At 41.4% G+C, this 15,613-nt stretch overlaps 1 protein-coding gene across 3 annotated transcripts in view; it reads left to right on the top strand.

The window, feature by feature from the left end:
* The window catches only part of CTDP1 (CTD phosphatase subunit 1), a 209,738-nt gene that overhangs the window by 131,937 nt on the left and 62,188 nt on the right, over positions 1-15,613 (top strand). Inside the window, exon 12 of one of the 3 annotated variants that reach the window (XM_019524040.1) lies at positions 1,881-2,056. The exons of 1 other annotated variant lie outside the window; for it this stretch is intronic. In XM_019524040.1, the coding sequence (XP_019379585.1) occupies positions 1,881-2,056 (176 nt within the window). Of the gene's footprint in view, positions 1-1,880; positions 2,057-15,613 lie in introns of those variants that run through there. One more of the 3 variants, XM_019524054.1, reaches the window with a different exon arrangement.

Below are 15,613 nucleotides of genomic sequence, written 5' to 3'. Positions count from 1 at the left end.
TGTTTTCAAGTTTTGACTTTCTGATGAAGGACCCGCTTACGTAGTAACAGCAGCAAGTGGCCCTCTTCTAGTCTGCCCTCTGCTACTGCAAAATCCATATTCCAGTCTAGTTGTGTACAGTGTAAGTTTTGCGCCACTCTTTTTTTGTGGACTTGTTTGAGTTAGAAGGGGTTGTAGCATTCATAGACATTCAGAACTGGGACTGCACGGCCAAACTTTGTAGCAGTTGTTGTTTGACTGGCTGGGAACCTTTGGATCTTATAGTAATGCTGTTGGTTTATCTGCATTCATGCAAACTGGAGACTTGGCGGCTGTTCCTGGCATCACGAGTAATTTTTTTTTCCCCAACCAGAAATAAAACTAAATGGGGGCAAAGGGATATGTTCCCCAAGCCACAGAGGTCAGGAGTTGAGTATGGTCATTGTTTCCTTTTAGTTTTCCTCTAGTCGGAGTTTACCAGAGAAAGGGGGTTGGAATCCTATCAAGACTGGTGTTTTTATGAGGTCCATTAGTTCCATTTCAGCAGTGAGTCTCAACCAAGGTGTCCCAGCACCTTGGGGTGGCTTGGGATCCTTTCAAAGGTGCTGCAGCTTGCCAGACACTGTTTAGATGTGCAAACATGATTTGCAAGGTAAATCCAGAGATTTCAAATAGAAATCCATAGTTGTGGTCCTTCTGCATTCTTTACAAAAGAAAAACTGCTCTCCTATTTTTCTGTAATCAAAAAAGTGAAAACCAAGATCTGGCACTTTTTGAGGGGTGCCTCAAGTTCATCCAGACGTGCCTCGAGTCTGAAAGAACCACTGACTTGCACAATAGCTCTGAATAGGGCCTTTTGGATTAAAATATTGGAAAGTGAAAGGACTCTTTATAACGCTGAGCTGCTGTGGCCTTACTCCCTCTCCTTTGCTGTCTGCTGCAGTAGGTTGCTGTTAGGAGAAAATTTAAGATTCATCAAAGCTCCAGCCACTTAGCCCCCAAAAGTAATCCCATCTCCTTTCTCCCTTCTCATGGTTTTTACCAGTTGCAATGGAAGGGTGAATGTATCATCATCACTTACACTTTCCTATTCCTCTTCCACCTGTAGTTCAAAAAGGAACATGCGACTTGCAATGCATCACATAAGTTTTGTTTTACTGGTTTCTGCAGCTGCAAACCTCTAGAATGAATAAGGGTGTTATAGGCAAACATAAAATGCCATGCTAACTTAAGAGCAACATTCAAACTACTGTTTATTGAAATGTCTAAATGTTTTGATACACTTGCCTTAATTAGTAAGCAAGTAGACAGAACCTCATTAGAATAGTATCTTCTGTATTTTCAGTTCCTTTCACACAGTTCCTGTCATTTGGTAAAGCCCTTCTTTAATATTAGGGTTTTAAATAGGGCTATCTGAAGTGATAAAACTGCTTGTTAACTGGAGACTTCAGTATCTTTCTCGCATAGATGACCCACTGTTCATTATTTTCTGGTAGTTTAAAGCATCTGTCTATTTAATTTCTCAATAATTTGCACACTTCCTATAATGATTTCTGTTTATTTCCTGATTATCCCTATTCTTTTTTCTTTAAAACAAAACAAAAAAAAATCAATAACGTTAAAGTGGAATGTATTTTTTTTAGGGTACTTTAGTTAATATACATCTTACATAAGTGAACATAAACTTGAAATAATTCTATAATTTTTTATTTAAACAAAACATTGTGATTGTTGTGGAAACTTCTTTAAAGACTGGTCTTCATTTTTAATTTTGATACTTTTAATACTTTTATATTTTCAAGAAAATGGAGCAAGCAATCTATTGAGGCATTTTAAAATGCATATTTAAGACTACGGCTCTGTGAGAGTAGAGTACGTACTGACTCTTGACCAATTGGCAGGTCGATGACATCTTAGGCGAAGGCAGTGACGATAGTGACAGTGAAAAAAAGAAGCCAGAAGAGGAAGGAGAGAAATCGCAGAGTAATACAACAGAGACTCTAGGAATGAAAACAGAACAGAGGCCTGGATCATCATCGTCATCATCAAGTGAAAGCTTAACGGGCAGTGCACCCAGGTATGAGTTCTTCAAATGTAAAAAGAAGTGTAAATGACATCTGTTTCACACTTGATGATTCCATCCCAGAATTTTTTTTCTCAGGTTGTAACAACCTTTATGTAATTGTTGAATTAAACTTTAGAATATTTTTTTTGTAATAGGAAAAATCAGACAGCGATTAAGTATGGTGCTTTGGGATGGATGTATGTAGATTATCAGAGCTGGTGATAATAAATACTTGAGGTGGATTAGTCTCTCATCTTTCTGAAAAAAATGGGCTGTAAAGAAGTGCCATGCTTATTCTATACTGGTTTTAGTATTAAATCTGATACCTACAGGGCATGTCTACATGTGACACTATGTCACTGTAGCAACATGCTACGGCGATGTAGCATCAGCAGGCACAAACTGTGACGCCACTGCTATGTTGCCGTGGCAACGCACTCCCTTGCTATACCACATTGGTATGGCAACATAGCGGCTAAAAATAACCATGTGCCACTGGCACAGCACAGTACAGGCTGTTATGCACCATCACTTATTACTTCTAAAAGGAAGTACTAAATGACAGCTCAGTAACAACGATGCTATAAGGGCACGTGTAGACGCACTCACGTTGCATAGGGAACGTTCTGGATCTTCTTTGAAATAGGTTTTTGGGGGTGTTTTGGAGCCAGTTATTTTACATCTGACATCTCTGATGTAGTTGTGGAATCTAAATTTAAGAATGAGTTTTTATATTAGGAGTTCATGAAAATGGGATTTTATTCTTAAGAAAATGCTGTTAACCTTCTCTAGCCTTTCTATAATATGGCTTTCAAGCATTTGTCTAAAGCAGTGGTGCTCAACTTTTTGCCCCACAAGCTGGCTGGGCAATGCTCCATCCATCTGTGGGCTGGATCTGGCCAATGGGCTCAATCTGGTGCACGAGGCAGATGTGGTGGGCCCCAGTCTGGCTACACAGAGGTGGGGTGGGGAGCAGCCTAGATCTAGCCACGGGGGGAAGGGAGCACGTCCCAGCCTGGACCTGTCCACACTGGGGGAGGAGACAAGTCTTGGCCCCAACCCAGCTATTCAGGGCATGGAAATTTGGCAGTCGGAGGGGTGGCAGTATTAATTTCCACCGCTCCATTGCCACCAAATTTACCAACCCAGGGGAGCCCTGTGGGCTGGATGCTGGGGCTCTGCTTGTTACTTTGACCCATAGGCTGGGGGTTGAGCACCTCTGGCCTAAAGCAGGAATTGGCAGCATGCAGCAATAGGTCAAAGCTGGCCCACCAAGCTTTTTTTAAGTGGCTTACCAAGCTCTAGAACCCAGCAGACTGAAAGAGGCATCCTGAAGCACAGCATGCTTTTGGATCTGTAGAAGAGCCATGGTGGCTGTGGTCACAGTTTCTCCATGCATCTGGAGTCAAACAACCAAGTGCTAGGCTGGTCTGGAACACGCTGGAACGCTGTCCCAGTGCCTGCTCTGGTAGCTGCTATCTGGTATGTGTTGCAGAATGCACACGCATGCAGCCACTCCCAGCTCTTTCATATACCCAGAAGTACATTGTGCTTTAGGATGCTCCTCTGTCTCCTGGGTCCTAGAGCTTCGTGTGCTGGGCACTGGGTGGCAGCTGCAACAACAGGGACTAGGATTAGATGCTCCAGTAAGTCAGTAACCAGACATGGACTGGCAGAGCAATTGGGTAGTGATCAGTTTGGTGCTGTGCGTGTTCAGTTGCAGCAACTGGATGCACTCTGTGGGTGTAGTTGCCAACTCAAGAAAAATTTTTAAACGAGAATCTGTAAACTTCTTACTAACAACAACATTTTTAGTGACATGTTTTACTTATTCCGGCACCCTGATTGCATCATGCTGCCCCCAGCCCAGCCCACCCGCCAGCCTTACTTCTACTGGTCCTGCTCCCCCTGTTCTGACACGGACCACTTCCACCTTGCTGTACAGCTTTCTCAGCTGCATCACCCCCTCCCTGTCCTTACTGGTGCCTTAGACTTCCTGGGTCACATGGTCCTGCCTGCTTTCTATGCGGCCAGCTGTTACAGGCAATGGGTTGCAGAGGCAGCATGTAGCTGGATATGGGGAGGATAAGGGGGGGTACTGAGGAGGACCCCATGGGCCACAAAGCCCTAATGCCTTGCAGGGCACCAAGCTGTGTTCCTTCTCAGACTTAAGGTGGCACTGCTCTGCTTTTTGTCTATCAACACTTGCATCTAGCCTTCTTCCTGTGACAGATCTTCAAAGAAGCTCACAGATTCTTAGTTGTTTTATGGACAGCTCAATTTTTTTAGACTTTTAGAGGGAAGCATTTTTAGCTGCTGCTTTTTTTTTACGGTCTATCCATATGGGTTGGCAACTTTTTCTGTGATTTGAAGTGCAGGGGGGCCTGCCTGCAGTCAGTGTGTGAGCAGGGGCTGCCTGCCCCAAACATACCTTTGGTCTGCAGGACTGAAGACAGCCTCTTCCATACAGTTTCCAGGGGGATGGAGGTTACTCTAGTGGGTGCTGCATGCATATTTCCCACTACTGAGAAGATGCAAGACATTGGTGCAAGTTCTGTAGTCCTTGTATATGTGCTTTGTGAAGGAACCACCCACTGTCACATTGCTGTTGAAGAGCCCCATGATAAATTATATGCTCTGGCCCTCCTTTTGACCTATTTGTGTTGATTCAGCCCCCCGTTACTGAAAGGTGGCTGAACCCTGAGCTAATGAACTGGAATTTTTCTTTAAATGATATATAACAACACTATTTGAAGGAATGTTGCTGAAGTTGAATAGCTCTAAAATATAAGGCACCTCATACTTTAAGTTTGAAGATTCACAGAAAAGTATACAGTATCACCTTCAAGGCAAAGATTGTAATATTCTTAAAGTTTAAAATGATAGGATTAACAACCTTCTATCACCAATTGCTAAAGATTAAAGTATAAAATGAGAGTGCTCAGTGGGCTTCCATTTGCTTTCTTTTTCAATTTTATTTTACAAGTATAAGAACTTTGCCTTGGGCATCTTAGTTATCAGTTCAAAAGCTTATACTGCTACTATTTGGTAGTTAGTGTTTTTAAAATGAGTATTAATGTATATATTGCAGTCCTGTCAACCCATAGGATCCTCTCCATAAGTGGGAACCAACCTTTTTGGCAAGTGTCCAACAAACTAGCCTCTCCCCCTTTGTAAGTGTCACTTCAGTCCCCTTCACCTGATTGATCTGCTGCTCTGATTTTTTGCTCCCTCCCCTATCTGCTACTGTGCTGCTTATCCCCTCCTCAATCTGCCACATGCCACACTACCTGTGTCACAGGTTGGTTACCTCTGCCCTGCATCACCTGTTTAAAAATAATATGGATAATTTTATATATAATAAGTTCCTATGCTGGGTCAGTTTTACTACAGATTGACCTGAACACCGCAATACATGGGTTAAATAAGTGTGAGATTGTGTACTTTGAGAGTCCAGGGTTTCAATCTGTCTGGCATTAGTTTTGGTATGTTTAAGTTACCTGAGCCTGAGTTTTACTGTGCTGGAGGGGAACTTAACCAAATTTCAGTTAGATGGGGTGGTTAGAAATTTCAGGAGCTCAGTAGCAATCTTTGGGGTCACTGACTTGAATGTGTTGCACTCTGTATAAACGCAAAACAAAAACACAGTCCCCTTCTTCAAAAGCTTGTCATCAACATGGTGTTCTAAGCACAGTTGGCTTAAGTAATCAACAGCCATTTCAAAATGGTTTTATCAGATTTTGTACCATATTACCACTAACATAATCTTGAGAGAAATTCAAGTGAAGATGATAGCTGACTGTTTTAATTAATAGAGACGAATTGCAGTACTTAAAAACTTTATTGCTGGTAATGGAATGTCTTCCCAAACAGGTTAAGTTCTACATTAAGCTTTTATATGCTATAATTGATATCTTTATGCACCACTAATAAATACAAAAATTTAAAGATCAGATAGATGTATCTTTTCTGATGCTCAAGAATGAGTTGGCTGGTGGCTAGAATCAGTGGGTTTGTATTTCTCATTAAAACTAGAAAAACATTGAAATAATTCCCTGAATATGTTAGTTTTTTGGGTAAATTATGATTGTAATGCACAATGAGTTAAATAGTGAACATCATTTAAGAACAAATCAACTGTGGTAACTTTTTGTTGCAACTAAATAAAAACCACTTAAAGGACTTCTTAATGCAATAATTGTCTAAATTAAGGTAGTATGATTCAAGTTTAAATTACTTTCCAACCTAATGTACCTGCTTTAATAACCTCCTGCAGCAGTGAGATCTACAAGTTAACTTTGTACTGTTTAAAAGTAATTCCTATTCTTTTGTTTTAAACCTACCTTCTGTTAATTCCAGTAGGTGCCCACTTGTTCCTGTGTTCTGGGATTTGTGAATAACAGTTGCCTATTCATTTAATCCAGAACCCTGTATGACTTTATAGACCTGAATCACATATCCTCTCAGTCCTTTCCTTTCCAAACTGAAAAGTCCTAGACTTTTGAGATGCTTCCAATATGGCAGCTGCTCCATACATACCCCTCACCTTGACTACCCCGTCTGTACCTTTTCTAACCAGGACCCAGAATTGGCAACTGCTGAGGCCGAGTCCCCTCATTTGTGGGACTTCCAGCTCCAGCTGGGCATGGTACACCGTTGCAGCTGGGAGCCTCATCAGCTGACAGAGCTCCCAGCAACAGGCAATAAGACCCTGTTACGCGTGCAAATTTGAAGCCAGATATGTAGGTGGAGAAAGAAAAAAATAATTGGGGGAGCTGCGTGTGTGTGCACGCATCTGTGTGTGTGTGTGTGTGTGTGTCCGTCCCCAGCACAAGTCTGTGGAGGAAGGGCCATGGGGGGGGGCAGATCAAGGCACATGATGGAGCCGTGAGTGGCTTGTCCAGGGGTGTACCCGGTGCATGAAGGGGGTGGTGGCTCCTGCCCTGCATGTACCCCAGGAGGGTGTGGGGGTTGTGTGCCCAGGATCTTCGTATGAAGTGAGGGTTGGCTACAGGCTGGGGCCAGACTATGCTTGGGTTGGGTGGTGATGGCATTGGGAGGGGAGGTTGTGGGGGCTGCAGTGAATTTGGAGGGGGGCTGTAGCACCACCCCCCCCACCCCGTAACCATCCCTCCCAGTCCTGCTGCCACCCGCCCCAGGCACAGCCTGGCCCAGCCCTCATCCCCACTGGGAAGAGCCCGGCGCAGTCCCAGCCCACAGCCGCAGCCTGCCTTCACCCCAAGCACAGATCCCAGCCACATGACCCTCATGTCTCAGCCCTTGTGCCACTTTTTATGGTGTGATAAGTATTTTGCACATGTAGCTGGTCTCAAAGTAATTGTGCAATTAACCGGTTAATTGTGCAATACCTGTAACATGTAGAGGTGACCTATGTGACTGCTGATTTTATTTTATTCTTTATTATGGATTCTGTCAATTTGCCAGGAATAGAAGTGAGACTCACTGGTCTGTAGTTCCAAGAATCACCTCTGGAGCCCTTCTTGAAAATGGGTGTTAATGTTGGCAACTCACCAGCATTATGGCACAGAGGCTCTTTGTAACAGCAGCTTATGTACTATTGCCAGCAGTTCTGCAATTACGTATTAGTTCCTTCAGAACTCATGGACTTGCCTCATTGACTTACAAATGTTGAATTTATTGATTTTGTTCTCAAACGTCCTTTTATTGTCACTTCAATTTGATTTAACCCTTTAAATCCATCTCCTGGGAAGAAATGATCCTTTGTGGGAATTTCCCAAATATCCTCTGTAGTAAAGACACATGGAAAGAATTAATTTGGCTTCTTTTCTATGGCTACCTTTTACACCTGGGTTATCAGATGGTCCCACTGATTCTCTGGCTGGCTTTCTGTTTGTTGTATTTTTTTAAAATCTTATTGTTTAGTCTCTTTTTTATAAAACATTCCTCAAATTCTTTCTTGGCCCGCCCTATTATGTTTTTTGCATTTGATTTGCCAGAGTGTGCTTTCCTATTTTCTTCCTTCCACTTTTTGAATGATAGATAACTTTTTACCTTTGATAAACTCCTTAATGCTATTAAACCATCCAGGGATTTTATTGGGTTGTATGCTATACCCTTTTTGATTTGCAGTATACACTTTTATTGAGCTTCTAGTATGGTGCTTTTAAACAGGCTCCAGGCCGTTTACATTTTTTGACTGCTCCTTTTAACTTCTTTATAACTTCAATTTATATAATTTCCTTGGCTAAAGCTCAGTGTCAGCATGGTGGATATTTCAGCATGGACTCCCTCTTGCTAAAATGTTGAATGTGCTTATATTATGATCACTGTTACAGAGTGGTTTGCCTACAGATACCTATTGAACCTAGGGTTGGCAAGCTGGTCAGTTGACCTGTCAAATATTGTCAGTTGACCTCTGCATATTTTTGACTGATCAAAGATTATAGCAATTTTACAAGAAAAACCACATCTTTTGTAGTTTTCCTAGTAGAATTATAATATTTAATTTTTTTGATACATTTAATGGAAAATTTGTGCTTTTTCTGTGTATTATTTGGACCTATTGGCAAATGTTTACAATTTGTGTCTGATACTTGACCAGTCAGTTGACCAAACTTTTTATTTGACCAGTCAAATCATAGAATCATAGGAAATTAGGGTTGGAAGGAACCTCAGATGGTCATCTAGTCCAAGCCTCTGCTCAAAGCAGGGCCATCCCCAACTAGATCATCCCAGCCATAGCTTTGTCTAGCTAGGTCTTAAAAGCTTCCAAGGATGGGGATTCTACCGCCTCTCTGGGTAACCTGTTCCAGTTTTACTACCCTTCTAGTGAGAGAATTTTTCCTAATATCTAACCTACCCAACCTTACTTGAACCGCATCCTGTAGTCTTTGTATCTGTATCTTTGTTAAAGTTGAGATTTGACCCCAGAGTACCAGATGACACTTTGGCATTCTTTCCATTGTATATATACATTTAAAAGAAACTTGGAAGATGAGGTCTAGATGCGTTAGCATCCCCAAAATGAATATCAGGTGGATAGCAGCAAATCGTAAATAAATTAGAATTAGATTTTTGAATGATCTCTCTTGCATTAGTAAATGAAGTTGTCTTTGGCTTTTTGAACATACAAAGTCATCTAGGTATCCACTCCAGGAGACAGCTTTTGACTTGAGACCCTGGAGAAATCATGGAGCAAGTCCTCAAGGAATCTATTTCTAAGCCCTTGGGGGAGAAGGTGATTAGGAACAGTCGGCATGGATTCACCAAGGGGAAGCCATGCCTGACCTACCTGATTGCCTTCTATGACAAGATGACTGGCTCTTTGGATATAGGAAGAGCAGTGGACATGATGTACCTTGACTGTAGCCAGGCTTTTAATACATCTCTTGCAACATTATTGCAAGCAAGATGAGGAACTATCAGGGATGAATTGACTGTAAGGTGGACTAACAGGGAGCCAGAATGCTCCTGTTACATTAGGGAGAAAGTGTAGCAGGATAAGCTGAATCAGAGGACTGGCAGCTAGGCAAAAGCTAGCTGCTGATGAACTGGCTGCTGGTGAACAGACAGACTGCAAATCATGGGTAGAGGCTAAACCTGGGAAGGTAACTCACCCAGGGAATGGAGGCAGAACAATAAAACAAACAAAGGCAGGCAGGGAGACAGCCTAGAAGCAGTGGACTGCAGACAGCTTGGGCTAAGTCCTACCAGGGAGAGCAGATGTCATCAAGCACAGAAGGGAAACTCCTGTGAGTGTCTGCAGAGTCGCATGATGGGATGGGGCAGGAAGTCTTGCCCTGCTAGCTACAGAGTAAAGAGCTCCTGCCATGGAAAGCTGTAGCAGGGGACTTGGCTGACTCCTGGAATGCTCTGATAATACCAGTAAAGCACTGAATACTTGCTGCAAGGGGGATAGGTACTAGAGCAGGGAAGAAGCTTGTTATACAGCTTGGTTTGGTTTTTTTTAGAGCCAGAGTGCTTATGTTTTGTTTGAGTTTTGACCAGCAGTTTGGGTTTGGGACTGTTAGGGTTATGTGAGGGTCCCAGCAGTGCTTAAATAGAGCAGAGAGAGAGCGAGCCAGTGAGCACAAAGCCCAAGAAGGCCAGTGAATAGATGAGGCTAGTGTTCCTGCAGCCCAAGAGGGGCAGAGAATCAACAGGGCCAGTGACCCAGAGCCCTAGAAGATGCAGAGAGTAGCAAGGGCCAGGGGCTCAGAGGCCAGGAGGGACAGAGACTAAACAGGGCCAGTGAACCCACACCTCTAGAGGGGGCTGAGAGTAGAAAGGGCCTAGAGCCCAAGAGGGATAGAGATTAATAGGGGTACAGAGGTCTGAATTACAGGCAAGGAGATAAGGGCCTAGTCCCCTCTGGTATAAAGAACTAGGAACATCTGTGAGGTATGGGCATGGTTTTAGGGGAGGTTGGAGACCGTGAATAGCCCATAAGATGATGGGTGCCCTGAGGCACGTGTGCCAGCAGGGCTGGCCTAATGAGAAGGATTGTTTGAGATTAGCAGGGTCTGAGAGGTGGAGTCCACTGGCAGAAAAATAGACCAAGACTGTCTCTAAGACCTGTGGGCAGGTTCCCTTTGTTAAGAATATCAAGGCAGGGCAGACAAAACCAAAGGGAAGGTACCTTAGAGACAGAGCAGGGCAGGAACCATACAGCCACCAGGGGCATCACAGCCACCCGTGGGGTGTGGACCTGTTACAGGTAGATAGAAAACTGTCTGGATCATTGGGCTCAAAGGGTAGTAATCTATGGCTCAATGTCTAGTTGGCAGCTGGTATTAAGTGACACCAAGGGTCAGTCCTGGGACCAGTTTAGTTCAATGTCTTCATCAACAACCTGGAAGATAGCATGGAGTACATCCTCAGCAAGCCTGCAGATGGCACCAGGGTAGGGGCAGTAGTAGATGCACTGAAGGTTAGGCCTGGTATTCAGAGATACTTCAGCAAATTGGAGGATTGGACCAAAAGAAATCTCCTGAGGTTCAATAAGGATGAATCCAAAGTTCTGCACTTAGGATGAAAGAATCCCATGTACTAGTAGAAGCTGGGGACTGAGTGGCTAAGCAGCAACTCTGCAGAAATGGACCTGGAGGTTACGGTGGACAAGAAACTGAATCTGACAGTATGCCCTTGTTGTGAAATGCTAACAGCATACTGATCTGCGTTTGGTAGGAGTGTTGCCAGCAGATCAAGGGAAGTGATTATTCCCTTCTATTCAGCACTGGTGAGGCCACATCTGGAGTACCACGTTCAATTTAGGAGCCCTCACTACAGAAAGGATGTGCACAAATTGCAGAGAGTCCAGCGGAAAGTTACAAAAATAGTGAGGGAGCTGGGGCACATGCCTTCTGTGGAGGGGCTGAGGGAACTGGGTTTATTTTGTCTGCAGAAAAGAAAACTGAGGGAGGATTTAAAAGCAGCCTTCAACTACCTGAAGTGGAGTTCAAAAGAGGATGAACGTGGCTTGTTTTCAGTGGTGGCACATGGCAGAACAGAGGAGCAATCATCTTGAGTTGCAGCAAGGAAGGTTTACATTAGATATTAGGATAAACTCTCACTAGGAGGATAGTAAAGCACTGGAACACCTACGTTACCCAGGCAGGCTGTGGAATCTCCATCCTTGTTGGTTTTTAAGACCCAGTTAGACAAAGCCTTGGCTGCGATAATCTAGTTGGTGCTGGTCCTGCTTTGAGGAGGGGTTTGGATTAGATGACTTCCTGGGGTCCTTTCCAGCCCTAATTTTCTATGATTGTATAATAAATAATATTGTACTAGGATGCTGTGGGTACTAAAAATAAAGGATAGCACATAAGAGCATTTGGCACTTACCTCGCTAAGTGTAGTATTGATAATTATAGCATCCTTCTTGCCTAATTATAATGTAGAAAAAGCCCAATTCAAGTTATCTAAAAATACCTAGAGAAGTAAGATGTGGAAAACCTGCAGTAGAGAACAATGCTTCTATTTCAGATATTATAATCCAACATACTGTTATTGTGCACTACAAAGCATGTACTCTTGTTTAACAGCTCAATGCTTCCAATAATGAAATATGCAGACAACCACGGTGAGATGCTGACCTGGGCTGTTGCACTTGGTATTCTTTTTAGCTACAGAATCTAATCCATTTTTTAAGGAACAATTGTATATGTACCTTCTACTGTCTGCTTTTTAACTTAAAAATATTCAATTTATTGAGTTTAGCAGAAATTTAGAGGCTTAATTCAAAAATTCTGTACAAATACTTACTTACTTTTAAATAAAATCAAGTCTAAATTCCAATAAATGGTGGCAAACTTTTGTGAAAATAATAGCTTTCCAAAAGTGTCTGTCAGTTTTAAGAGCTGAAAAATAATATCTTTTTGTGTTTCATGTTCTTTTATGACTTATTCAAGATATGATGTCGTCTGTGCTATGTTCTGCATGTCTAGAGAATCCTTTAAAAATCATAGCTCTCTCTGCAACTTTATAAAATGCTGGCCTCTATCTATAGGCAGCCTTTCAATTAAAAGAACAACCATCTGCCTACACACACTGAAAAGTGAAGTTGGACTCTGTACTGTATAATAGATAACATAGAAATCAATCACTGGAAAAACCTGGTCATTATAATACTCCTCTACATTTATTCAGCCATATGAACACATTTGTTCAGCCGTATGAGGTCATGATGTGCATAAGATACTTTAAAAGGATAAATTTGAACAACAACTGTTTATTATCTTTTTTTAAACTAGATATAAACTGAATATTTGTTCATAAAATATTTATTTTTCTTTGTTGCTTGCATTCTTCCTGCATTTTTCTTTCCAGTTATTTCACTTTTTAAAAAAAAAAGAGAAGTTGGAGTAAGAGACCAGATCCAGCTTCCACAGAAGTGGAATTTTACCACAGGCTTTCAGTAGGAGATGGATTGAACCCCAAATGTGTCTAGTAAATGTTTCCATTCAGTGAGTGATAATGAAGTACATTGTTAATGTCCTAGAAACATCCTGCATTGCTTGTTACTGTAATTTTTGAATAACTTGTTATAAATTATGAAAATCCAAAGGTACTTTCAGTAAGCATTGGCAATGATTAATGGAATCTTGTATGAAAAAGCTTTTCAAGAGAGTAGTATACATTTAATTATGACCTTTTTTCCATTGTAAAGGCAACAGATGACTGTTTGGCTTCAGTTGATGACTTTTATCAACAGGAAATATCTAAGTAGTAGACTGATTTGATGTTTTCTTTACATGTTAAATGAATTTTTTTTTTAAAGCTGAAGCAGTTCCTGCCATTTAATTGTCTACAGTGAGAATTAAGTGGATGGGTAATGCCAGGATTATTTATCTTAGTTTGACATATCTTGTACCCAGTGTGAACTTCAAATTTACATACTGTAGGATCCATGCAAGGGCAAAATGTATTGAATGCTATTTTGTACATCAGTAAGTTCTCAAAGTAATTTTAGTTCATACTGTGAGGAAAATCAGGTAAACAAGGATATGCCACTGAATTAAAAAAACATTGGCTGGAGGAATGGACAGCAAGGAGAAAGTAAGTATTAATATTGATAAAAAACAAGTTGTGTGTGAGGTAATGAAAGGTCTGCATAAATCTCAGTAAGGAACTGAGTGTGGTCTTATGTAGTCGAAATGTTAGGATGCTAATTCAAGGAGCTTTGGCAGCTAAATGGAAGAACTTAAACTGATGGTGCAGGATGTGGAGGTTCTGGAGATAATGCGCTAGGGTTATTTTGGGGGTAACAAAACTAGGGTAGACAAGCGTTAGGACTGGCATACAAACATAGTTGTGTCTGGTACTGTTGAAGAAAGAGCAAAAAAAGAGGGAGAGAGAGAGGGTGGCATTATTTGTTAATGATGCAACAGACAGTAAAGAAATAAGAAGAAATTATACGGATAAAACAGTTTGTCTGAGTCTAAATCACTTTAGTCAGAGAAGTTTTATAGGGGTAGTGCTGGGAATCTATTACAGAACCAGAGTCATATTTAGGTGTGTACAGAAATTTCTGCAATATTAAAGGTCAATTCTGCTCAGATTTCATTCTTGTAGGAGACACAAGCTTCTCAGAGAATGCTGGAAGCGACTGCCAACAGATTTTTTTTTCCCCACTGAATAGTTTGGATCAATAAGAAATGATGCTGTTTTAGACTTTGGTTAATTAATTTGTTGGTTAGTAATGAGGACTTCAAAGGAGAGCTGGCCATGGAAAATAACTTTAAATGGAGTTGTGATCTGATTCAGTTTAAATTCCATTGGATGATAAATAAAGTTACCCCTGTCATTGGGGTTCTTGATTTCAAATGGGCAAACTTTGACCTAAGGGAATTAGCCAAATCAACTGAACTGAAGAACTTTGGGACTTCATATGTAGGGGAGGCTTGTAATTGCCTCAGAGGTGCCCAGCTAAAGGTGCCAAACTATCAGGGATTTGTCAAGCAAGTGGGGGGAAGTCATACAGGGAAGGGCTAAGTGAATGAATGACCACCTCAGGAAAAGTATTAGAAGTAGGCAGAAAATCTATATGGAATAGAAAAAGGACTTCCTAGCAGCACTTAATTACCAAAAATTGGATCAATAAAGAATTGCCAAAAGTGCGGCTGATCTAGACCTTGCAAAGAATATTATATAGAGAAAATGCCTTTGGAACTTGAGGACAGGAATAACAGAACTGGGATGAAATAGTAAAAAATGCAAAGGTGTACATTTGGAGACTAATAAGAATTCCTACTATAAGCTAAGAATTCGTCAGTTGGGAACTATATAGAAGCAGAAGGATTTGAAATACTAGTTGGCCATGGGGCAACTAGTAGGTTGAGGGGGTCAAAAAGCAAATGTGGTCTAGGAATGCATTGATCAATGTCTTCCCTGTCACAGTAGGGATGTATTAATACCATTATATAGGTACTGGGGTGACTTCATCTGGAATACTGTGTGCAATTTTGATCACTTGATATTCAAGAGAGATGAACTCCAACTGGAAGAAGAGCAAAGAAGGGCTACTAGGCTGATCACTTTCCTTGATCAGTGTAGGGGCTCTGTCTAGTGCCTCAACAGGGTCACTATCTAGCCTTGTTTCCAGCAGGTGTTTAAAAATAATATTGGTATCATTCAGAAGTAGCAAAATGTAATAGTGTGAAAGGCAAAGATTTTTGTGAGTGATACCTTTTTATTGAACCTACTGCATAGTTAAGATAAACTTAGTCAAGCTTTCAAATGCAATGCATTCTCCTTCAGGTCAATTAATAATTATGTTTTCTGAGCCATTTTGAAGAAGTCCAGTGTAGAGTCCTGAAAAGCAGCTTCTGATATTAGTCATTTTTGGTAAAGTTACAACATTTCATTAGAATATTTTGTGGTCAGCAAAAATATTTCACTACATAGGAAATCTTTTCTGGTACTTCCTGGTCATAAAATAAGAGTTCTGCTCTTATATTATGGACTTGAATGTCCAGAAGAAAGCTGCATCACTAGCAATAATAGCCAGTCCTGTGCTAATGCTGCTTGCCTTTCAGAAATTAGAGCTTCCTTTATAGGCGAACAGTTTGCAGGGGTGGGGGGGTGGGG

The sequence above is a fragment of the Gavialis gangeticus genome, unplaced genomic scaffold (assembly GCF_001723915.1).
Source record: "Gavialis gangeticus isolate Ggan-Ray unplaced genomic scaffold, GavGan_comp1, whole genome shotgun sequence".
Lineage (NCBI taxonomy): Eukaryota > Metazoa > Chordata > Crocodylia > Gavialidae > Gavialis > Gavialis gangeticus.
Note: the sequence above shows the minus strand (reverse complement) of the source record. Positions and strands in the feature narration are given on the sequence as shown.